A 25932-nucleotide genomic window follows, 5' to 3' on the forward strand; every position below is an offset into this window, starting at 1 on the left:
AATCAGGAACAACTTCGGGAAAAGATGGATAACGATTACGATAACCGTACAGAAGCGATGTCACTCACTTAGGAAGATATAAGAGTAGCCATCATACAGCTGAAAAAAAAGAATATCTGCAGGACCTGACAAGGTATCGACTGAGGTGCTTCACTCCTTAAAAGATAAAATAACATCAAACCAAATCAACGATTGCTTGAAGCAAGGAAAAATGTTACTGCAATGGAAAATAGTTGAAAATATCATTCTTAAAAGGTGGAAGATAAAGATCCTGCTATCCTATAGTCATATCGACCTATTTTTGTAGGAAATTTAATGTCGTTAAATTTTGAACTGGGATGCGCTTTCGCTAGAGGCCTCAGTTTTCGAGTTATTCAAGAAAACCGTGCAAAAGTGACATTCAAGCGCACCTGCACTCCCACTCACAGCACCCATAGATCATTATTTCTGGTATGTTGCTCGAGGCACTCCCCCATATAACTGCACTAAAATTTGCGACTGCACGAATTATTTACCAAATGATTCAAATGGCTCTGAGCACTATGGGACTTAACTTCTGAGGTCATCAGTCCCCTAGAACTTAGAATTACTTAAACCTAACTAACATAAGGATATCACACACATCCATGCCAGAGGCAGGATTCGAACCTGTGACCGTAGAGGTAGCGCGGTTCCAGACTTTAGCACCTAGAACCGCTCGGCCACCCCGGCCGGCAATTATTTACCACATTCGACCTTTTCTGTCTTCACGACTGGCCTCTTTATACACCGGCTTAGTCGGGTATTTACATATTTTAAAACTGACCTTTGTGTGAATTTTATCTAACAATATTCCGATTTTAACAGCATAAAATAAACAATTACATAGTTGGACTCGTCATATCTTCTGACTGCGAAACTACTGTGCCTGTAACAGTCAAGTTTTGCTCGAATTGTCAACGTAATTGGTTTTAGCGTAACATTTACAAAAGCCGTTTTTCTTTCATTATCTTGGTGGGCGTATTTAAATTAATAATAGCCCAGTCTACAGAGGCCAAAGCAGGCCGAACATCGGGAGTAGTTTGTGTAGTCGGAAATTTTTATGCTGTGGTAGGAGGCAATGCCACGAGCAACATTATACAAATCCTGACCGCTGACGAATTCTGAGGATGGAGGTCACCTTTTGTACGTTTTTCTAGAATTACTCGAAAACCGTTGCCTCCAGCGGAAAACGTATCCCGCCACAAAATTTAATTACGTTAAATTTTCTACAGAAAGGTCCTGTTCATTTTTTCTGTACGACTAATAGTTTGCGCGTAGCGAGCGAGAAAGTAGGGAAATCTCTCGCATGGTTTTTGAAGGCCAAATACAACATTGTGTGTTGCATAAAGCGACATCAGTTGGGGCAGCTCAATCACCCAGTATGATTGGTGTCAGCTAAATAAACTAAAAGTGGCTGTACAAAAAACGGTTCATTTATTGATAAAAGGACTCTTATCGCTGACAAGAACTCCTACCAAAAAATTATTAATCATTCTTGATGAACAGTAAAATTTTCTAGACCATGTTAAACAGATTAGTTACAATGCCGTCTTATTTATGAAAAAGATTATCAATGTACACGGAATAAGTTTAAACTTTCTTTTCAATTCTTATGAACTTACTGGAACGTATTTTAGCAGACGTCATGTGATACGGAGCAAACGTATGGACTCACAGATTGAGGACTGCGATGTTTGCCCTGGCAATCTGAAGAGCACAGTGAAGTATAGCGATAAGACTAAGCCCGAGAATGTCGAACGATACCAACAGAAGCTCTTTGTTTTATTATTGGGGTCTGGAAAAATTACTACATCTTACGCTACAGAGGTTCGATGGACTGAATAAGGAAAGGGGTACAAAGAAGGCTAAAGCCATCGCAGGAGAGTAGGGAGACAGCATGTTCGAAATAATGAATAAGCTATCATTAGAGTGGCGAAAAGCCTGGAGAAGCAGTGGTACTGGGAAATGAGTCTATTAAATATTTTCTGATTTTGAGGAAAGGTTGTAAGCGGGCGAAATTTACCCGTTAAGAGGTTTTTTACTTTTTGTAAGTGGGTATGGTCCACATCCCACCTCACTTAAATTGAAGGGAAAGTAACATTTGCTTTTGTGGTTCAAATGGCTCTGAGCATTATGAGGTCATCAGTCGCCCAGAACTTAGAACTAACTAAACCTAACCACCCTAAGGACATCACACACATCCATGCCTGAGGCAGGATTCGAACCTGCGACCGTAGCGGTCGCTCAGCTCCAGACTGTAGCGCCTAGAACCGCACCGCCACACCTGCCGGCTTGCGTTTGAGGGCTGACAGAAATTCTTAAGCATGTCGTTATCGGTATCACAGATGGAGAGGGAGGACTATTGAAAATAATAGTATTTTGCTCTAGTTAGGGGCAGTGGTTTATATGGTACTAAACTGATTATCTGAAAAGTAACGTGAACTGGAATTATATTTGACAAGACCAGATTCAGCTTCAAGACGATACCAAATATCAGTCAGCCAAGTGAAATAGCATCAACTTAACCCTAGGGTAGCAGGAAGAGCATCTGTGGTACTTGGGAATAGGAGCTGCAAAAATCAAAGTGTGGGACTATGCTTTGGTAAAACGAACGTACTGGGGGCTGATACCCGGATCAGATTATAGTTGTCTTTTCGAATGAGATTAATTTCAGACTGTTTAGAGTGGTTATATAGTAATTCCAAGGCGGAACGGGTGTCCAGTAATGAAAAGATGGTGTGCCTCCTGTTTCTCGTCTTATGAACTGCGAGTATTTTAATCAGTTTTGCTGTTAATGTAGACGTCTCCATGAGCAGCTTGTGGAGCCCAGCATGCAACGTTTTAATGCCGTTATATGGCGGTCAGGAACAGTCTGAAAAGCTTGTATGGGTGTTTCAGGGGATGTTGTACTGAGAAATGATTGTCAAGGAAAAAATTCGACTCGTTGAACCGTTTCCGAGTAATTTAGCACAGAAGTTAGCCAATCAGATCGTCGAGCGAGCTGCCTACCATAGACACTGACGCCTAATTTGTTCTGCGTCTGGTTTCCTGAAACCGAGCAAGCACAGCTCTCGCTCACCTAGCTTAAATTTATTACATTCGAATAAGGCACATTTTAACTGGTGACGAGCTTTTAACAAGTGGTAACTCTCGGACCCACAGATGTCTGTAAATTAAGACATTTTAGTGCGTGAAGTGCTTGGAACTGAGCGCGTGAGGACCTGATTAGTTAACGTTAGTGCCAAATAACTTGAAAACGACGGAGCGTATCATTTTTTTTTTTTTTTTTTTTTTTTTTTTTTTTTTTTTTGTTAACGATTATTTCTCAGCGCAGCGTACCCTGCAAAATCTTTACAAACTTTTCAGACTGTTACCGACCATACTGTATATGCTTGACCTATTAGTAATTTGTATTTTGAATCATATGTGTAGGTGTGTCTCCCTTTATACCTGTAATTAAGTTCCTAGGGGTTTTTACTGTAGCATTCGATGTTGTAATGGGTATTTCAAATTCCAAGAGATTGCCAGATGTTCAGCCTGGCAGCGGTAGAAATTCTGCCCCGATATGGATTAATCAGCATACCGTTTAATGTCGATATATTCAAGAGCGAGTTGCAGTAGTGGAAATCAAATATACATTTACATCTAAGTCTACATGATCACTCGGCTATCCACAATTGAATTCCTGGCAGAGTGTTCATCGAACCACTTTTAAGCTACTTCCCTACCGATCCACTCTCGAACAGCGAGCGGGAAAAACGAGCACTTAAATATTTCCCTGCGAGCTCTGATTTCTCCCAATGATCATCATTTCTCCCTATGTAGGTGGGTGGCAAAAAAATATTTTCACTCTCTGAGGAGAAAGTTGGTGACTTAAATTTCATGAGAAGGTCCTATCTCAGCGAAAAACACTTTTGTTCAAAAGCGGTTTAAGTGGTTCCGAGCACTATGGGACTTAACTTTGTTCGGCGTCAATGTGCAATAACCACTCACAGACGGCTCGGGCGCCACTAGCAGTGGAGGGTATATAAAACGTGGGGCGGAGGCGAACGTGCGGAAATAGAGTGCCTTATCTGACTTCCGAAGGGGCATGGTCAATGTTTTTCAGGCCAGCGTTTCTCAAATAGCTTAGCTTGGAAACTCTTCGCGCGCCGTCACGTTTAAAATATACCGTGTGCGACGAGATGGTGCTATCCAGAACCAGCGTCAAGACAACAGTGGTGCAGTAGAGATCGTAGATAAAAGGCGTGAACGGCGGCTGTGGAGTCGTGTACGGGCGAATATACGTGCGACTGTTGAGTAGCTGACAACCTAGATGAACCAAGGGGCTACCAACACCATCTAGATGAACCAAGGGGCTACCAACACCATCTCCTGAGCGACCGTCCAGCGAAAGTTGCTGTGTATGGGCATTCGCAACAGGCACCTGGTTCACGCACGCGCGCCGACTGCTGGTCAATAGCGACGAAGGAATTTGCACGCCCGTACCACAACTGGATGAGTAACCTTATTTACTCCATCGGACAGATGTCCATTGGATTGTCGGAAGAGTCCAGGCCGGAGGAGGGAGCGTTATGGTCTGAGGAATGTTTTCGCGGCACTCCCTGGATGACTTCGCCATTCTGGAAGGCACAATGAATCAACATAAGTATGCTTCTTGGTGACCATGTCCACCCCTGCATCCAGTTTTTGCTTTTTCCTCTGCACGACAGTGTGTACCAGAAGCATAATGCAATGTGTCACACCGCTCGCAGTGCGCGTCCATGGTTCGAAGAGCACCAAGATGGGTTAACCGTACTCCTTTGGCCACCAAACTTCCCGGATTTAAACCCAGCCGAGAGTCTGTGTAGCTGACGGCCTTGCCGCAATGGTAACACCGGTTCCCATCAGATCACCGACGTTAAGCTCTGTCAGCCTGGGTTAGCACTTGGATGGGTGACCATTCGGTTGGCCGAGCGCTGTGGGCAAGCGGGGTGCACTCAGCCCTTGTGAGGCAAACTGAGGAGCTACTTGATTGAGAAGTAGCGGCTCCGGTCTCGGAAACTGACATACGGCCGGGAGAGCGGTGTGCTGACCACATGCCCCTCCAGATCCGCATCCAGTGACGCCTGTGGTATGAGGATGGGTACCGTTGGGTCTTGGTAGCCTGTTAGGAAGAAGTTTAGTTTTAGCTTTAGAGAGTCTGTGTGACCACCTCGATCAGGATGTACGTGCAGTGGACCCTCAACCGAGAAACCTATCGCAGCTGGCCATGTCACAGGAGTCGGCATGGCCCCACATACTGTTGACACCTTCCAGAACCTCAATGACTCTCTTCTTGCACGTCTCGCAACAGTTCGCGCTTCAAAACGTGGTTATTGAGGCTTTTGACGTGCGGTCACATTAATGTAATTGGACAGTGTAGAAGAATAGTGAAATAAACCAAACTACGGTGGCTGTGGCAGGTGACACAGATGATACTGATCCCATATTTTTAGATTTCCAGTAGGCTTTACCGTTGTGTAAAGTCATCAGAAGATCAAAACGGATTGAAAAATGATTTAGACAATGCGACTGGACTGTATAATAAGTGAATCTTTCTGTAAAAACTTCAGTTTACGTTTGATTGTTATTGTTAATGTGTATTTTGTTAATGAGTAAAATATCCTGTGAGAAAACATTAGGAAAGTAATCTGGTACTGCACACTTGTTGGACAGAGTGTCAGTTCGGCTGGGAGTACGACCGCACGTGGTACACGCAGACTGCGGTCTCTCAGCACAACTGGGTGTGCAACGACGCCATCAAAGCGTCCATCGCGCTCTCGCTGTCCAGCCTGGGGCAAGCCGTCGGCCTGCTGGTGTTCGGACAGCTGTCTGACGTGTGAGTACTGCGCATCTCGCTGACTGCAGCTCAGAGATCTAAACTCTCTCAATACTACGCTCTCGTCATTAACTGGCTTAAACAATAAAAAGGAAAGTAGCAGCGTCTGCCTTTCAAGTGCTTTAATTGCACAGATTAATGGATAAATCTCTACATATTATAAAAAGACTTAGCGCATTACAATATGCTGCAAAGAGCTGAACGTGCAAATGCGTTCGTTTAGGAGTTCGTATCTTGGGTTCTATTGACCACAGAAATAAGGGGTCAAGTGTTTTGGACAGCCCTTGGCCCGACGGCCATTTGCATACTCGTCGGAAGAATAGGCATACTGTAGCCATCCAACAGTACAGGTTCTTCCTCCAACCCAGAGAAATTGAGTAAATCGGTTGGTTCTTTTACGTTAGATGTGGTCTAGTGTGGACCTTGGGTGGCTTATAAAAGTACCATTTGTTCATCAGCAGTCCCTGAGAAAACTCCGAAAAAAAATGATATTTGTACACGAAAAATACCAATTGTGGGCGTGGCGACATCTATAATCTCTACTCGATAACTTCACCATATCTTTTTAAGATGATATTCTCGGGGAACTTCGAAACATTTTCTGACATCATTATCCATTACCAAGATCCAGAGGTTCAAAGTTACCGTACGTATTCCAGTAAAATATGCACGTAATATCCGGCCTCACACGTAAATGTAGTTTTAACTGACGTAGTGAACTCGTGGCAAGGGTTCTAGAATCATCGCAAGGTTTCTGAGGTCAGCAAAATATGTTTGAAGTCAGCATTTTTTCACCAACTTCATGGCGTGTTCTCTCTGTATAATAGGCACTTCACGCCTATACAAATATGCCCAGAGTGCAGTGACAAAAATGGACGAAAATGTTCTTAATATGTCTGTAAAGAGCTTAAAACTATGTAAAACTGGGAAGACTGTAAACTTAGTAGAATATTTGCAACAACATTTTCACTCTTTGTATAATATTATAAGCCAGTAATTTTCGATGAGCATAGGGAAAACAATATCAAAATTGTGAAGAAAAAAGTTTATAACATGAAAACATGCTTACGTTTTGTAAGTGAAGTTATAGTACAATCTCTTTTATGTAATCAGGTAAGAGGCAACACAGATGCCAAACAAAAACACAAAGTACTGTAAATAATCACTTATTTATGTAAGAAACGATAAGTGAATTGTTTTACAACCTACAAATATCAAATATCAAAAGAAACGTGTATCTTTCTCGATCCCACTGAAGATGTCTTAACAGGCGAAACGCTTCTGGAAGAAATAAAATACACTGCTTCACGTAAAGACCGTTCTTATTCACAAAACAAATATTTCTGTGCTTGCTGCGGATGATGGTCACACAAAGAAAGTTGTTAATAAACAGTTTATTTACTTTTTTCTCATGGTTCACAGCTTGCAATTCATTCCAACGGGAATTCTTGACGCGATGACTCCTGGACATTTGTTTCCCATTGAGGTGGTGTTTCATCTAATTGAAACTTTACATCGGGCTGTATCTCCTTGAACCGCGGTGTAATGTAATTTTGACGCATTTGTAAGTACACCGTATCAGTAACATACGTTTTACAGATGAAGAATGAGCAGATGTCTTTGTCGTACCCTAGTGCACACCGCACCCTGGTCTTCAGGTTGTCTTTTACGTGCTGATGCACCAGTCTCCAGACATTGCATCTATTTACAACGCCCCTCCCCCCCCCCCCCCCCCCCACACGAAAAGAAAAAAGAGTCCAGGACATTGAGAGTGGCGACCGGTGATCATGAGGGAGTGGGACGGAGCTCACCAATTCGGCTCAAGCTTTGTGAGTAGAAGCAGGTAGATGTCCCTCTCAAGTTCCAAGAATGTTTTACCTGAGTTGGCTGTAGGAAAACCTAAAACGCTTTCTGAAGACATTTACAAGTAGAGTATAAGGCATCTATGACCAGTGCTTGACATATTGCAATAGCCAAGAGCACAAAATGGGCAGTTAGTCAGCCCGAGCCAGATTGTCGCTGCTATCACGTTTTCTTATTTCATTCATTTCATTTTATCCCTTGAAATGCTGAGCTGTTAATTATAAAATTTAAATATATTTCATCATTTCCAGTTACATACATGAAATTAGTATGTCCGATTTAGTTACGATTATGGCTCAAATGTTTCTGAGTACTATGGGACTTAACATCTGAGGTCATCAGTCCCCTAGACTTAGAACTACTTAAACCTAACTAACCTAAGGACATCCCACACATCCAAGCCCGAGGCAGGATTCGAACCTGCGTCAGTTGCAGCAGCGCGGCTCCAGACTTAAGCGCCTAGAACCGCTCGGCTGGCAGTTAACGATTATTACCCCTTTAAATTAAAAGGGTACAGGTGGTGGGAATAAAAGCGAACATATCAGGAAATTTAGTATGAAACTACGAAAAGATGATAATTGTTCCAGGCATGCCATTCTTGTTAAACACCGTAGTTTTTGCAGTTATGTATAAAGAACCCATACTCTCCGTTCACTTTCGTTGAAAAATGTTGCAAATGGCAATAGAATAATGTGCAGGACTTCAGAAGTTTTACTACTGGTACCACCAATTTCATCACGTGCTGCGTGCCTAAAAAATTTAGTACAAAGTGCTTCTTGAGGTCTAGAACAATGAATACCGTCCGTCAATCGTTGTAATTTCTTGCTCTTTCATTGTCAACTAAATCTTTAAATTCTTTCTGCATCGTACTGTAATGTCACGACAGGTCGTTAGACTGCCTCTTTTGGTGCAAAAGGTCACTGGATCTATAATGTCCTTCATGCCAGAAGAAATAGCGAAGGTTAAACGACGACGACGTCACGATTCTGCCGAAACTGAGAGAGTTGTGCCGATCGAAAAATGCCGTACCGCAGTGCCAAATTGAATGTCGCGCTGTTCCCGGTATTTCCGAGAAGGACCGAACAAAGCCAAAGGCAGGCCGGGCGTTGGCGCGCACGCGCCCCACACACGCTGCACGCGTGGTCTGGCACCACGTGGCCGGCCCTGTGCTAGATCTTAGTGCATTAGGTTAACCTAAAGTCGCAACAATGTTACGTCGCGCATATCATGATGACATACTGAAACTAAGTCTGTTTTCGTCCCATTGTAGCACGTTGGTAAAATTTCCCACCAGGAGCCAAAGAATGTTGACTCATCTGAAAACGCTATTTTATTGTTGAAGACGTTGAACGTCTGACGATGCCATTCTTCTACTCAACTGCACCCTTATCTACAAAGTAAAAAAAGGATATTTTCGTGCCTTAATCAACGTCTGTTGGCGGTTTCCTACAAGTTGTTTTGAATCTTCGTTGCACCTAGATTAGAGATATTGCCTCAACCAGCCACATTTTTGCTTTTCCCTACACTGATACCTGTATTTTATGTTTTAACTGGTATTGGTGCTCCCGGCGACAGGTTCAGGAACTGAATCGCACCATCACTGAAACATAACGACTTTGTGAATATACGAGATGTTCAAAAAGTCTCTCCGCAGTGCCGTATGATTGTCAGCCGCGCGTGCCGTATGATTGTTCGCCTGCTTGGGTTACTTCCCTTCAAGTGGACTCTCCTAACATTCCACTGTTTTGTTTATCTCAGCCAGCGTCAGTAGTATCTTTGGTCTGTGTCGTTGCATGTTGATTTGAACGTTTAAGTTTAGTTCCTTTGTTCGTTTACTTCGTTTTTCGCTACTTCCTGGATCTGAGTAGGCGCGCCGGCCCCAGATCGAATCCGCCCGGCGGATTAACGACGAGGGCCGATGTGCTGGACAGCCTGGATGTGTTTTTAGGCGGTTTACCACATCCCGCTAGGTGAATACCGGCTGGTCCCCATGTTTCGCCTCAGTTACACGGCTCGCAGACATCTGAACACATTCGCACTATTCCATGGATTACACTCGACGCAGCCAGTTGGGGTACACTAATTCTGTGCCGGGGGGGGGGGGGGGGGGGGGGGGGGTACGGGGCGGTGGCAGGAAGGGCATCCGGCCACACTTTTACTACTAACATGCCAAAGCCGATTAACGATGGCTGACCCTACGTAACTGTGGGACAAGCCTCAAGTGATAGATAGATAGAGTTCGTTTATTTCGGTTTTGTAACTTTAAAAATGCTAACCACTCAAGACTGTGTTTTTAGTCGAACAAGTGTTCAAAGCTGGCGCTAAATACACAGTTTCAGCTTGTCAAACATTTAATTAAGTTTTCGCGGAGACAAAACTCCCACATCGCGATACTGTGCGAGATTTGATTAACGAATTTCGAAGTACGGGTTCAGTGACAGATGCACCGAGAAGTGAACGTCCTAGCTTTTTGTCGGAGGATAAATCACTCGATATCTCCGATAAAATGTCCATGAACCCCAACAAGTCAGTAAGAACACTCGCCCAGGAAATCCATGTTAGTTTCGGCTGACACAGCTCTAAGGACCAAATTAGAACGTTTCCCATACAAAGTGACAGTCGTCCAAGAACTGAAAAATACTGACCATGGCAAGAGAATGCATTATTTTCAATGGTTCAAAAATTTCGTTCAACAAAACGGGATATTCTTAAATGAAACGTTTTTCATTGATGAGGCGTGGTTTCATTTCTCCAGGTACATGAACTCGCAAAATTCTCGTATGTGGAATACTGCAAATCTATTGTGAATTGGTGAGGAACCACTTCATTCTGTGAAAATAGGAGTTTGGATTGCAATTTCCAGGCGTCGGATTGTGGGTCCCATATTTTTCAACGAAACAATAAACGCACAGCGATACTGCAGCGATATTCTGTACCCATTCGTAGGAGAACTTGTGTTAAGTGAAATACTGAACGGTTATTTTCAACAAGATGGTGTAACCGCGCATACAGCTCGCTTTTCAATGTCACTTCTGTCCATGTTTTTGGTGATCGCATAATTTAACTTTGGCCTCCACGATCGCCTGACCTAACACCACCTGACTTTTTTCTGCTGGGTTGCAGCGAAAGCAACTGTCTATAAAAACCGTCCAAAACCCATCGATGAACTGGAAACTGCAGTATCCACTTTCACTGCTAACAATAGTATGGATGAAAGGTATTGTATTTTACGGACTATAAGACATACGTTTTTCTTCGAAAACTGCCTCCAAATTCATCTACATTTACATCTACATGGATACTCTGCAAACCACATTTAAGTACCTAACAGAGGGTATGTATGTATGTTAACCGGGGACCTAAAAACGTTGGAGAGGCTCCATTCCCGACGCAGCCGCAGTGGTGCACAACCCCACAGCTACTACCGCTGTCCATTTCACCCTTCCGCCGCCCCACACCGAACCAAGGGTTATTGTGTGGATCGGCTCCTGGTGGACCCCTCACGGAACGTCTCACACCAGACGAGTGTAACCCCTATGTTTGCGTGGTAGAGTAACGGTGGTGTACGCGTACATGGAGAGCTTGCTTATGCAGCAATCGCTGACATAGTGTAACTGAGGCGGAAAAGGGGAACCAGCCGGCATTCACCGAGGCAGATGGAAAACCGCCTAAAAGCCATCCAGAGACTGGCTGGTTCACCAGACCTCGACACAAATCCGCTGGGCGGATTCGTGCCGGGGACCAGGCGCTCGTTCCCGCCAGAATTAAAAATTGCCTGTCTCTACCTGCACGGCCAACCGGGCGGGCTCTGGCAGAGGGTTCATCGAACCACCTTCACAATTCTCCATTATTCCAATTTCGTTTAGAGCGTGGAAAGAATGAACACCTATATCTTTCTTTACGGAGTCCCCTTATTTTATCTTCCTTCCTATGTAGGTCGGTGTCAACAAAATATTTTCGCATTCGGAGGAGAAAGTTGGTGATTGGAATTTCATGAGAAGGTTCCGTCGCAACGAAAAACGGCCAAATCGTGTATCATTTCTATGACACCCTCTCCCATATTTCGCGATAATAAAAAACTTGCCACTTTTCTTTGAACTTTTTCTATGTACTCCGTCAGTCCTGTCTGGTAAGGATTCCACACCGCACAGCAGTATTCTTAAAGAGGACGGACAAGCGTAGTGTAGGCAGTCTCCTTAGTAGGTCGGTTACATTTTCTGAGTGTCCTGCCAATAAAACGCAGTCTTTGGTTAGCCTTCACCACAGCATTTTCTGTGTGTTCCTTCCAATTGAAGTTATTCATAATTGTAATACCCAGGTATTTAGTTGAATTTACGGCTTTTAGATTAGATTGATTTATAGTGTAACCGAAGTCCTTTCAGCACTCATGTGGAGGACCTCACACAGGTGCGTCTTATACTCGAAATTATTGCAAAAATGTCGAGTGTTTGATTTAAAATTCCCGCCAGAATTAAAAATTGCCTGTCTCTACCTGGCAACACTGGACTCAACTGGCAGCAGCAGCAGAGCAGCGAGGCGACGAACAGGAGTTGCGGGGATTTACAAGCTTCCTAATTCTGTCTCCCTCCGGCCCTGCCATTACAAACAAAGCACTGTCTAGCTTATAATGCGTCATTGCACTTTACGGTGCCAGTGAACTTGAATTCAAAGTGATTTGTGTTTTCGGTAACAGTACAATATTTTTGTTAGTATCTGGTTTCGTAATGGAAAAAAAATAAAAGGTATACGTATGACGTGGGCTGTAAATTGGCAGTAATAGCATATACAGAAGAACATGGAAACCGAACAATTGAGCACGAACATAAAAAACCACTCGCTATTGGCGGGCTATTGAGGAAGAACTGAAAGAAATGAGTAATACTACATGTGCAAATAAAGAAATGAATGCAAAATGGCCAAAACTAGAAGATTACGTATTGAAGTGGATTCAAGGGCACAGTCAAAATGGCATCGGAAATAATTCAAAAACGATTCAAATGCACTCTTGTAAATTAGCACTATATTGGATCTTAACAGACTTTAAGGTTGGACTTGTTTGATGCTACAGGTTTATGAAACTTCATGGACTTGGCACGCGAACCAAAATCAAAAAATCTCATAAAATGCCACAAGAATTTAAAGAGGAAATATTATCTTTCCAACTCTTTATTAGTCAGTTTCGAAAGAAAACCAGTGTCGACCTAAGCCATACAGAGAAATTCTTCTGACATTTGATATGTCGAGTAACAGAAGTGTTGCCATAAAAGGTGCTAAAAATTGTTCAAATGGCTCTGTGCACTATGGGACTTAACATCTGAGGTCATCAGTCCCCTAGATTTAGAACTACTTGAACCTAACTAACCTAAGGACATCACAACACATCCATGCCCTAGGCAGGACTGAAGCGCCTAGAACCGCTCGGCCACTGCGGCCGGCGAAAGGTGCTAAAACTGTAACTATAAAAACAAGTCGATATGAAAAATGCACTACACTTTCGTCTGTTCATGTTTTGCTGACGGTACTAAACATAATTCAATGATCATTTTCAAGCGCAAAACAATGCCAAAACCTCGTGAAATACCGACACTTGTTGTTCCTGTTGTTCAGGTCCATAAAAAAGGTAGGATGGAAGAGGGTGGTATGAAATTATGGGTTAACAGAGTGTGGGAGATAAGGAAAGGTACTTCGTTGCAGAAGAATTATCCTCATGCTCTAGATTAGTTTTGTAGTTTATTTTATTTTATTATAGTGTAGAGCTATGGCGTTCTTTTAATCATTCACAAAGGTATTCTTAGGCACTTGTGGGTTTTATTGTTCTGAAGAGGTTCTAGTTATCTACGCCGTAACCTAGGTTAACACTTAACATTAGGTGCTTTTTTCGCAGTCGAGGCGGGTTTTTAGTTTTTTAATATATTAACCAATGATTGCTGACGCGCTGCGATGTTGAAGGTTCTTAGGTTTTGTAGTTACTTCAAAATTCAGTGAAAGAGATATTGAGACAGGGAAATTCAGAGCTTGCTGTTATTCTGGAGCCGGCCGAAGTGGCCGAACGGTTCTAGGCGCTACAGTCTGGAACCGCGCGACCGTTACGGTCGCAGGTTCGGATCCTGCCTCGGGCATGGATGTGTGTGATGTCTTTAGGTTAGTTAGGTTTCAGTAGTTCTAAGTTCTAGGGGACTGATAACCTCAGCAGTTAAGTCCCATAGTGCTCAGAGCCATTTGAACCATTTTTTGTTATTCTGGGAGGACGAAACACAACATGGATTCACACCGAAGGGAGCTTCAAAACGACCTACAATCAAACAAGTGTGTTAGTGGATTAAAAAGTCGTGGTCTAGAATGAGGAAGACATTATCGTTAATTCTTTCAAGAAGTGTGGAATAAGTAACATCTTGTGTACGAAAAAGGCAACGATGAGAAAGAAGAAGAAGAAGAAGAAGAAAAATAAGAAGAAGAAAATCTAAATGACAATTTTATGGGATTTTAAAGGTCAATTCGTTTTTATGAAATAAGATTTTTTTCATCTGGCTTTGCCATGTAAATACGTTATTTAAAAAAACTGCTTTACAATTAAGGTGTGTCTTGTAATCCGTAGCGTCTTATAGTCCGTAAAATATGGAATTCCCAACTGAAGACTTCTGTATGATCGACATATGGTTTTCAGGTGGAACATAATTTTTTTAGACTTTAAGTGACATTATTATTCATTTGCTGGAAATTATTATTAAATTGTAAAATGTGTGAAGTTCGTTCATGTGTAGGTTTACTAAAACTGGTTTACTGATGAGCGAGCTGCTTCCTTAGGGCTACTCACACTGTATGAAATACGCAACACACCCGTAACACGTGACCTACTGTTTGTTCACCCTCTCCACGCGTACAAGCAGCTCTTGAGACTAGCTTGAACGAACGATAGTGACACATTAATTTCCATTCTCGGTTAACACAGATAACTGCGGTAACCTTGTGGGAAGACGGTGTTTAGCAGTAGGGATAAAAGTCTTTTATGATTGCCACTTTCTTTCTAAGTGCATCTTACCTTCCTTCTGAACACAGAAGAAACGATTCTGTTGTAGTTTCATGTTGCGTTTTCTAGAGTTGCTTGTGCGGCTAGTGCATTCCCAGGATTTCCCTCATGTGCTTTTGCCCATTAGAAGTTTTCATTCCATTTCCTCTGACGCAATTCCCTCATTTTGATTCTGACCTCTATTAAATATTTATGATTCCTGGAATGTTTTTAATGAATCCAGTGTATGTGCATATTACAGCTTACAGCTGCCATTTATTTGTTGTAAGTTCTCTAGTTTATGGAAGACTCACAAGACTGCAGATTGTTCTCGTTGGTTAATGGTGGACCCATTCTTTAGTGCAGGGCTTCCCAACGTGTGGTCCGCGCGGCCACCTTTCACCAAATCGTGTAAAATAATGAGTAAAATTAACTCTTTTTCGTGTGAAAAACATGTGTGCTTTTACTTCAGGTCGTATCCCCGAGCAGCCTTTGCGGTTCCTAAGTGAGAACGTATACAAAGTTTAGTTCCGGAGAATGCGGCTTCTCTGATCGACTGTTTCGGAACAATACAGGGGTCGTTTGTGCGCCGGCTCACGGCTCTAGATGCGCTGAAACCTTTTACGCATGCGTGGAGCGAGCTATGTCGACCAATCACAGCGCTCGCTGGCACGTTTGCGGCCCCAGGCATCATTAAATGTTAAAATTGCTTTGTCAGTGCACTACCTATTTCACAAGTCGATTTTTGACCAGTTTATTACTTCTAACATCGATCGGTGGCTGAAGTCAGGATCATTGAAGAAGGGTGCAGTTTCTCCATCGCCTTCACAACAAGGGAAGTTTCCAGTTGAAATGCATGAGGAGGGAGGGCGACCAAGGGAAGATTTTACATACATTTGAACATTTTTCTTCGGATTTCGCGAAAAACCACACACACACACACACACACACACACACACACACACACACACACACAACTGTTACGAAATATGCATGCTCCTTACACAGCAGTAGCCAAATAGTGGAAGTGAACAGACCATAAGCGGCAGCTTGTCAACAGCGAACAGTTTGGACGTGACGTTGAATGCTCTTGGAGGAAGAAAGCTCCATCGTGTGAAATTTCAATTACCAAGAAATTTTATCAAAACTAGACAAGATTGTCTCAATGTAAATTCCGCGATTGTTCAATAAATAAAATATGGCGTTTCAGTCTTCGATCGCTATTCTTTATTTTCAATTACCGGTTTCGGGCTAGCTGCCCATCTTCAGATCATATATTGTAGTTACAGAGTAACTTGTCCGTACAGAACACTTAGTTCGCTGTCATAACTGAGTGTTCTGTACGGACAAGTTACTCTGTAACTACAATACATTATCTGAAGATGGGCAGCTAGCCCGAAACCGGTAATTGAAAATAAAGTATAGCAATCGAAGACTGAAACGCCATATTTTATTTATTCAAGACATTTTAATCAGGCTATAGTGTGTTGAACAAAGGGAGTAAATCCACTAGTAAGTGTCTGGATACAGTGAGAATTCAAATTGGATCGTTAATTCAAGTTATTTTCATTCATCTCTAAAGCAAAGGCTATTGATACTTCGAGGGGGGGGGGGGGGTCATTGGGAACATGGCACCTGCATTAAGAAGCTTTCAGTTCTCATGGGTTTCGCTCTGAAATGTGAAGTTACTGTGCTGTTGACTGACTAGGGGTCCGTCATGGATTTTCGACTGAAGAAGGGGTCCGCCAGCTGAAAAGGTTGGGAAGCCCTGCTTTAGTGTGTGCTTTAACTGATAGGAAGATGTGCCGTAAATGATTATTACCACTCCTGAATCTGTACCGTTCTCTGAAAAGCTAGGCAGATGTGCCGTATATGATTATTACCAGTTCTGAGCCTGTTCCGGTCTCTGAATAGGTCTAATAGGTATACACCTATTGTGAATATTCCTTGAGATTAAAACTTTCTTCTGAAGTTGTTGTGCTTGCTGGGCGGGCCACTGTTTGAAATCTAAAGGAATGTCTGCGTGTTCGGTTTTTATAATATTATTCAGCTATTGCCTGGGATTTAATAATTCATGGTCTAAAGCCTATTAGAGTGCACACTCTTAAGTAAACAATTACATGTGTCTCTCCAGAATGAGATTGTCGCTCTGCAGCGGAGTGGGCGCTGATATCAAACTTCCTGGCAGATTAAAACTGAGTGCCGGGCCGACAATCGAACTCGGGACTTTTGCCTTTCGCGGGCAAGTGCTCTACCAACTGAGCTACCCAAGCACGACGCACGCCAGAAAGTTTCACATGTATCTCTGTTATTTTGCTGTATCCTTTTGATGACTAACGGCGTGCGACCACACCGCTGCGTAACTGCGACCGTGTCTTCCTTGGCCGGCAGCGTGGGCCGCCGTCCAGTGTTCCACGTGGCGGCGGTGTGCGTCCTGCTGGGCCGCATAGGCTGCGTCTTCTCGTCCGACATCTACTGGCTGTTCGCCGCCGCCATCTTCCTGGGCGGCAGCAGCTACGGCGCCTGCTACAGCACCACCCTCACCCTAGGTAGGTACCAACGTGCGCCAGCTGAGTACACATACAAATCAGTGACTCCGCCCTCACAATACTTCATCAGTGCAGTCTATTTTGTAACGTAAGGCTATTTAAAAACTCTTACAAAGTACTTAATACAGGGTGCTCCACTGATATTGACTGGGCCAAATGTCTCACGAAATAAGCATCAAAGGAAAAAACTACAAAGAACAAAACTTGTCTAGCTTGAGGCGAGAAACCAGATGGCGCTATGGTTGACCCGCTAGATGGCGGTGCCATAGGTCAAACGGATATCGGCTACGTTTTTTAAACATGAACCCCCATTTTTTATTACATATTCGTGTAGCACCTAAACAAATATGAATGTTTTAGTTGGACCACTTAAAAAAGTGGTAGATGGCGCTGTAATAGTCACAAACGTATAAGTACGTGGTATGACGTAACATTCCGCTAGTGCGGACGGTATTTGCTTCGTGATACATTACCAGCGTTAAAATGGACCGTTTACCAATTGCGGAAAATATCGATATCGTGTTGATTTATGGCTATTGTGATCAAAATGCCCAACGGGAGTGTGCTATGTATGTTGCTCGGTACCCTGGACGACAACATCCGGACCGTTCGCCGGATAGTTCCGTCATTTAAGGAGACAGGAAGTGTTCCGCCACATGTGAAACGTCAACCACGACCTTCAACAAATGATACTGCCCAAGTAGGTGTTTTAGCTGCTGTCGCGGCTAATCCGCACATCAGTAGCAGACAAATAGCGCGAGAATCGGGAATCTCAAAAACGTCGGTGTTGAGAATGTTACACCAACATCGATTGCATCCGTACCATATTTCTATGCACCAGGGATTGCATGGTGACGACTTTGAACGTCGTGAATAGTTCTGCCACTGGGTACAAGAGAAATTACAGGACGATGACAGATTTTTAGCGACGAAGCGGCATTCACCAACAGCGGTAACGTAAACCGGCATAATATGCACATTGGGCAACGGAAAATACACGATGGCTGCGACAAGTGGAACATCAGCAACCTTGGCGGGTTATGTATGGTGCGGCATTATGGGAGGAAGGATAATTGGCCCCCATGTTACCGATGGCAGTCTAAAAGGATGCAACGTATGCTGATTTCCTATGCAATGTTCTACCGGTGTTGCTACAAAATGTTTCACTGCATGGCAGAATGGCGATGTACTTCCAACATGATGGATGTCCGGCACATAGCTCGCGTGCGGTTGAAGCGGTATTGAATAGCATATTTCATGACAGGTAGGTTGCTCGTCGAAGCATTATACCATGGCCTGCACATTCACCGGATCTGACGTCCCCGGATTCTGTGGGGAAAGTTGAAGGATATGCGTCAGCGCATTGTCAATGCATATGCGAATATAACGGAAGGCACAACTGTCATACATTATGGAGGAAATGGAGTTTATAAGTTTTAGGCATGCATATATACTAAAGTGTGGTCGCTAGCAGTCAAGGAGCCCCTAGCTGATCGAGTAAGCGCTTGTTTCCATAAGATGGAGGACTGTGGATCGATTTCCGTTCTCGCTGTTATTGTCTTTTCTTTCTTCATTCCCATACAGTTCTTAATATGATTGTGAAAATTATCAGTATGTAACGAATCATAATCTTCACCTTGAAAACTCGAACTTTTCTCTAACATCTTGGAAGTAGTTTACGATTATAACCATTTTCCCTGGAGTTATGTTTCAACCCCCCATGAGCTCATTTTCCTGGTATAGGTACATGTACGGTACGTCTCAAGGAATGAACCAATTTTCCTCATAATCCTGCAGTTAGTTTTGACCCACCAGAAACAGCTGCAAGTGCACAAACAATTTCCGGCCTGGTGGAGGGAGAAAGGGGACAGCACTTTATAAACACAATGAATACTTCATTCGAATGTTAGCCCCCGAGGTAGTTACATGTCAGCACTCCAAGATGTCTGATTTTACGTGTAAATGTATTGATGTGCCTGGTATTTGAACAGCAAAACAATGTGAACTTGATTGTGGTACCAAATCGCTTTACAGTGGCGTTTCAAAATTAAGATAAAAAACGGCATTTGTGTACAGTGCACAGCTCCTTCCCCAGAACTTTCTCATCGCTTCGAAACCTTTCGAAGTAATAACACAAGAACTCATGGAAATTGGAGAAGAAATATTTCGCAGAATTTGCGAAGTGCTAGCGGAGAAACAACACATGGTACAAGACGAACAAATTGCCTACCAAAGCATCAATGAAAAGGATATGTTTGAAGAAACTGAAGAAGTAGCTTCATCTTCATCGGACGATTACAAGACGGAAGAGAATCAGTCGAAAATGGCAGCCATATGTTCCGCATTACTACAAGATTACGGTCGCCAATCTAGCGACAGACCATCCAGGATGGAGTTTGCTGACTTTTCGTGGAAGGGGAGCTTCGCGTCTGAAAAGCATGAAAGGTTTGAAAAGATGGGAAGGATATATGAAGCAAGGTAGCACAACGCATGAACAACTTGAAGCAACTGATTTGTGGAGCTATGATTGTTTCATAGAAGCTCGAGAATATAATCAGCAGGCGACGACGAGAAACCTGCACCAATGGACTCTTGTCACTGCTAGCCAATTTCCTGATTTAATTTTCAAGCTACAGACTCGTGGATCGCCCTCTTCAAGCGAAGACATCGGATTCGCCAGATAAAAATCTTCAGATTTTCATCCGAAAGGGTAAGCGCCTCACTGCAGCAAGTCCTTAAAGCAGCAGCAAATTTCCGAATGCAGACCTACGCCCTCACACCAAAATACGACAAGGATTTTGTTCTTAACACTGATCAAACAGGTATTAGGCACCGGGGTAGCCGCAGTGAATACACCGGTTGCTGTGAGATCACCGAAGTTAAGCGCTGTCAGGCGTGGCCGCCACTTGGATGGGTGATCATCCAGCCTTCATGCGCTGTTGCCATTTTTTGAGGTGCGCTCAGCCTCGTGATGCCAGTTGAGGAGCTACTCGACCGAACAGTAGCGGCTCCGGTCAAAGAAACCATCATAACGACCGGGAGAGAAGTGTGCTGACCACACGCCACTCCTATCCGTATCCTCAACTGAGGATGACACGGCGCTCGGATGGTCCTGATGGGCCACTTGTGGCCTGAAGACCGAGTGCTAAACAGGTATTACACATAAAAAGGACCTGATTTATTTACATCACTTGCGATGCTATTTTTATATTCCATACTATATTAATTTGTGAACGTTTGGTCTAGGGTGCTAATATGAGTCAACTTATGATCGAAATCTCTCCGAATGCAGAATAAAGATGGATTTTGTGCAGCAAACATGCAAAAGGTGACACATTCGTATACTGCACAATATCATGTTACCTTATCTGGAAAATTACTGACAACGGTCTTCTTTTGCTTGCTATAGAGCGCTTGCTCATTTGGACCAATGGTGCAAAAAGCAGCTGATGAATACGCACACAAATACAAAAACGTTATGATGAGGTCTTCTAAATCTAGCAAACTCACAACAGTACTGTACAGGAAATTTCTAATTGACATCTTGAGGCCGTGCGGTTCTACAGTTTGGAGCCGAGCGACCGCTACGGTCGCAGGTTCGAATACTGCCTCGGGCATGGATGTGTGTGATGTTCTTTGGCTAGTTAGTTTTTATTTGTTCTAAGTTCTAGACGACTGATGACCTCAGAAGTTAAGTCGCATAGTGCTCAGAGGCAATTGAACCATTGACATCTTGAAGCCATTCGTGAGAGACGAACAATTTCTTTTGCTCCTCATGGGGAGGGCAAACGAACTCAGTTTTGTACAACGCTGTTTTTCAAGATAGAAGGCGTCTGCCAACGTGCAGTATTAAGGCCATTCCCCCGAATTGTACTCCGCTGGTGCAGTCCTGCAACGTTTATTTTTACAGATAGGTGAAAAACCTTATATAAAATTGTTCGTACATCACCGAACGCGATGGAGATAGCGTCAAGAGAAGATGCATAAAAATTCAGTCAATCGGTGCAATCAGTTAGCTGGATCACTGTTCGACGATATCATCAGATACGGGTGGAACGCCGCGAAACTATGTGGTGGATGTAAATGAAGTTTGTTTTGCAGTAGGAACATTGAAAAAACAATGGTCATGAAAAAGTCTCCGTTCTTTACGTGTTCTGTGTGTCGCAATAATTATCATCCTTATTTGCGCAGTTCCCCACACGTGTCAGAAACGTAAGTACAACAACAATGTCAGACTACTCTTATTTGGTTCAAAATGGTCGTGTATCCTATTTTGTTTCCAGTATTCTTTTACAAATATTTTGTTTTCCGTATTTTTGAGGACAAATATTACACAAATAATATGTGAATCATTTAATACTGACAGTTTTGACAATCATAATAAGTCTGTTGTTAGAGTCACATGGGAATAAAAAAAAAAGAACACCAGCAGCCAGGTTCGATCCAGAGACCTTACTCCTATGACACTAAGCACTTAATCACTAGGCTATGGTCTCTCTGCCTAAATCTTTCAAACATTGTCTCGCAATCGGGTGAGAATTGCGCCTCCTCTTTACATAAGTTGAAGTTCCAGCCATGTTCTAAACCCACTATCAACGTGAATCAAATCAGTAAGCGCAAGTACGTACGGTTAACTTGTGAACGTTAATGTACTTCCTTCTTTCGTTGAGCAGTTGAATTATTTCTTACATTAATAAAATTTTCTTCGACATTACCTTCCTTGTACCTACTAAGCAAACCTGCGCCTTTTTTGGAGGTTGATAGAAGGTATATAGGGATCCCGATGCGTTAAGCGGTCGGGGGATGAGCTAATTTTTAATATTTAAACACATTTATTAAACAGCAACAGTGTACATTGGTACCTGAGCAATATACAACTTACACTGATATGTTGATAGCGGGTCTCAATGCTGCGGGGAATGATAGGGCCAAGTCGATAGAGGATTCTCAACAACAAACTTTATTTACCAGGCATCGAAACAACCACCATTGGTAACAGCACATAGAGACAATTGTTTTACAACTTACTAATTGTTCAAATAATAAATAAAGTGAAAAATTCAGAAAAATCGTGCAAAGCAATAAGCGTAACACTTACGAACATATACTTTAAGACTACAGCCGATGATTTCCTTCAATAAAAGAATTTCTTTTCAACCTGGAACTTACGTTTTAGCTTGTGACAAAACTTAATTGCGCAATACAATTTTATTTTTATTTTTTAAAAAAAAGATATTTTAGGGAAATACTTTAGAAATAGTCTACTTGTTCAGTGCAAATATTTTAGACGAAATTATCTGACAGAGGACTAACAAGCCTGGCGGCTTAAAAAGGGGTTAAATTCTTTGAATAGACTGAAACAGTAAAAACATGATTTTCAAAATTTCGTAGATTTAGGATACATGCTGCCCAAACTCAGCAGCCTTTCGCAGTCGTAAAGGTACTGGTGGCGCGGCAACGCATAAGGCGCAGCCGAGCCCTTTTGCAATCAAGATGTTAAATCAGATATTAACGTATAGCCTTGCAAACAGCCAACAAGCCCGAAGTTTTTAAAGCAAATTGCAATACGAAAGCAAGTAAGACATTTTTATTGCAATTTCAACAATCAAATGATTGAAGTAGGAGGGTTACTGAGATACTCTAGCAGTGCGCAAAGCAGTAAAAGCGTAATTCATTACAGGGTTAAGATGAAATTACATCTTTAGAATGACAACTAAAATAGCATTGTATAGTTTGAGTTGATGGGCACAAAGTTGAGCAGAGGTAAGAAGTACGTAATCAAGTACTGCTAGAGAAGCCAGTAATTTGGCTGACTTACAATTAAGATTACACATGCTGCTCTTCAGCAGAACAGACTTCAAACAACACGACAGAATTTACCACAGTCGCTCTTACAGAACTTGCCAGGCATTGGGCTTTAAATAAACAAATAATCCCGCAGCAAAATTTCCTGGCCATACGCTCTATACAGTTTGAACAATTTGCACAGCTTTCGTAAGCTAGACAAGGTAAATTACGCAATTGGCACAGGTAGTACTTGTAAGTACAACAGCACCTACAGGGCAAGGAACTCCCATACACAAACGCAACAGCACATTTGCGATAGCACAGCTCAGCACGAAAGTCGTAAAGGGGCACCCGACAGTTAATCGTACAACAACGATCGTGGTTGGGGAAACAGCTTACCCACCACAATATACACAGCTGAAGGTGGCAGCGGCAGACAGAAGTGTTGGTATGGTGACAGGATGCAGGCGGTTGTATTCAGGTCTCTGCACGGCTGCACTGTGCTCCGGACGTAGCAAAGCCCCACTCCCTCTCTTTGCGTGAAGTCCCAAGCCACGTCGTCCACTCACGGCCGCTGCTTCTGTACTAGGCCAAAACGAACTGCGGACTCAGACGGCCAACCACCGAACACGACCGACACCGACTCAAGGGAAGGCCTCGGGGGTTGTTCGTGACGTCACGTCAGCTAGGCACGGCGAACGCCAGGTCTGTTGCAGGCATACTCATAATTGTGGTGTCTCCCTCTCTGACACAGGAAAATGTGAAACTCTTGGCGGTAGTTGACCAACACACATTGTTCTGAGAGATTTCTGCAATCAACTAATTGTGCAATTCATTACACTTCTTAACAAATAGTGTACTCCTCAACTTAAATGCCCACCTGTTTTAAGGATTGACAGACAAAAACACTTCATGGTCCAGCAGGAACAGAGTTCGTGCTTCTTTACCTTATTTGTAAATCTGAGGAAGTTACGTTTGTACTGGGTTGCTTTTACAAGAAAGTGAGTACATATTGGCGCTCTTCTTTAGGTATCTTGGTTGATTATGGGGTGAGGAGCACTGGATGTTAATATCTTGCGACTGTACACGTTGGGGGAGGGGGTGGGAGACAGAAGAAGAGGCAAAAGAGAGATACTTGTTTTATCAAATTAAATTTTTTTATCTTATGAAGTTTCTCCTTTCAGTTGCAAGAGGGGAATATTCATCTTTTCTAATGTGCATGTTTAAAAAAATTTAAGCTCAGCAGTATTTTCGATGTCTGAAGTTATTTTGTTTCTTGTTTAGAATTCCTTTCGTTGAAATCGACAGTAATATAAAGGCTGGCAACAGTTGGACATTTACACATGTAAATTAGTTCACATTTCTAGAGACGATGCAAACGAAAATAAATAAATAAAAGAAACGAGTTAATTGTAAGGGGGTTGGGGTAAGTTTCGATAGCAAAATGGATAAAGTAAATATAGTTACTTGAATGTAAAATTTCCGAAGCATCTTCTCATATTGATCTACGATTGTTTCGACAGGCTTCAGTAACACAGTACTATGATCTTCATTTGTAGCTTTATGATAGTAAGAAAGTCTTTCATCTAAATAAAACTGCAGAATCCAAAACAATACCATACATTTTGTCCAAAAATAAGAGATTTATAGTGATAAGCACGCCCAGGCGTTTCTGCCTGCAACAGACTTGGCGTTCGCCGTGCCTAGATGACGTGACGTCACCAACAAGCGCCGAGGCCTTCCTTTGAGTCGGTGTTGACACGACACGACCAGTACTGCAACGATGACGGCTCACAGGGCCTCTGGCCTCTCTCCGTAACCAGCGTTAACTTCCACCACGTCTCACTGCTGCGTGCATAAGTAAACGATCACGATCAGTCGCTCCGCCGCAGAGCGCGGGTGCGAGAAAGTGCTGACACACTAATCGTTCCAGAGACAAGTTACGGCTCATAAACAATTAGTAAATAACTATTGCCACTCAAACTGCTTAGAAAACTGATAGTTAATGCCCCAGCGCTCTTGCAGTTCATTTACTTAATTGACACAGGCGATAACAGTATGATCACCTGAGACAAGTTACGTACGATCTTTAGCCTTTCCTCAAGTTGAAATCCACGACAGGAAATGTAATAATGGTCGGGAACTAGCCCCTCAAACCGTAGAAATTGTTTGGATATAACGAGGTAAACAGACACTAGTTCGTGCAAGGTGTTACGACAATTTAAATATAGACGTCGGGCACTGAACGATTTTCACTTCTACATATAGCGGCACTGGCTCCTTTCTACGATTAGTGACCCAAAACAAGTGATACGAAATGAGCAAGTAAATGTTCGGCACCAGCCCCTTCAAATGTTAACCAAAATTGAATACAGAAATATTGAGTGAGCACTACCCCATTTGAATGTTGATTAACACCAATTAATGCAAAAAACAAAAAATGAATGCTATGCCCTAGTCCCTTCAAATGTTAAAAAATTTCAATATAGAAAGTGTAAGTAGGCTGTTTAGGTTTTTATGTTGGTAACGCCACGTAGCGCTCTGTATGAAAATCACTGACTGTGCTGTTTGCAATCTGTGGCTGGTTGGCATTGTTGGAATATTCGCTATTGTAGTGTTGGGCAGTTGGGTGTGAACAGCGCGGAGCGTTGTGCAGTTGGAGGTGAGCCGCCAGCCGTGGTGGATGGGGGGTGAGAGATGTCAGAGTTTTGAGAGTGGACGATCTGGACGTGTGTCCATCAGAAAAAGGAATTTGTAAGACTGGATGTCATGAATTGATATATAGTTAGTGCCTTCAGTAGTTAGAATCTTTTATTTAGATGGCAGTATTGGCGTTCGCTGTATTG

General features: G+C 42.9%; 1 protein-coding gene across 1 annotated transcript in view; it reads left to right on the forward strand.

Moving 5' to 3' along the window:
• Nucleotides 1–25932, forward strand: part of LOC126336703 (solute carrier family 22 member 7-like) — a 186641-nt gene that overhangs the window by 105662 nt on the left and 55047 nt on the right. The window contains exons 5-6 of the mRNA XM_050000664.1: nt 5719–5881; nt 17142–17299. Coding sequence (XP_049856621.1) covers nt 5719–5881; nt 17142–17299 — 321 coding nt within the window. The remainder of the gene's footprint in view (nt 1–5718; nt 5882–17141; nt 17300–25932) is intronic.

The sequence above is a fragment of the Schistocerca gregaria genome, chromosome 2 (assembly GCF_023897955.1).
Source record: "Schistocerca gregaria isolate iqSchGreg1 chromosome 2, iqSchGreg1.2, whole genome shotgun sequence".
NCBI lineage: Eukaryota > Metazoa > Arthropoda > Insecta > Orthoptera > Acrididae > Schistocerca > Schistocerca gregaria.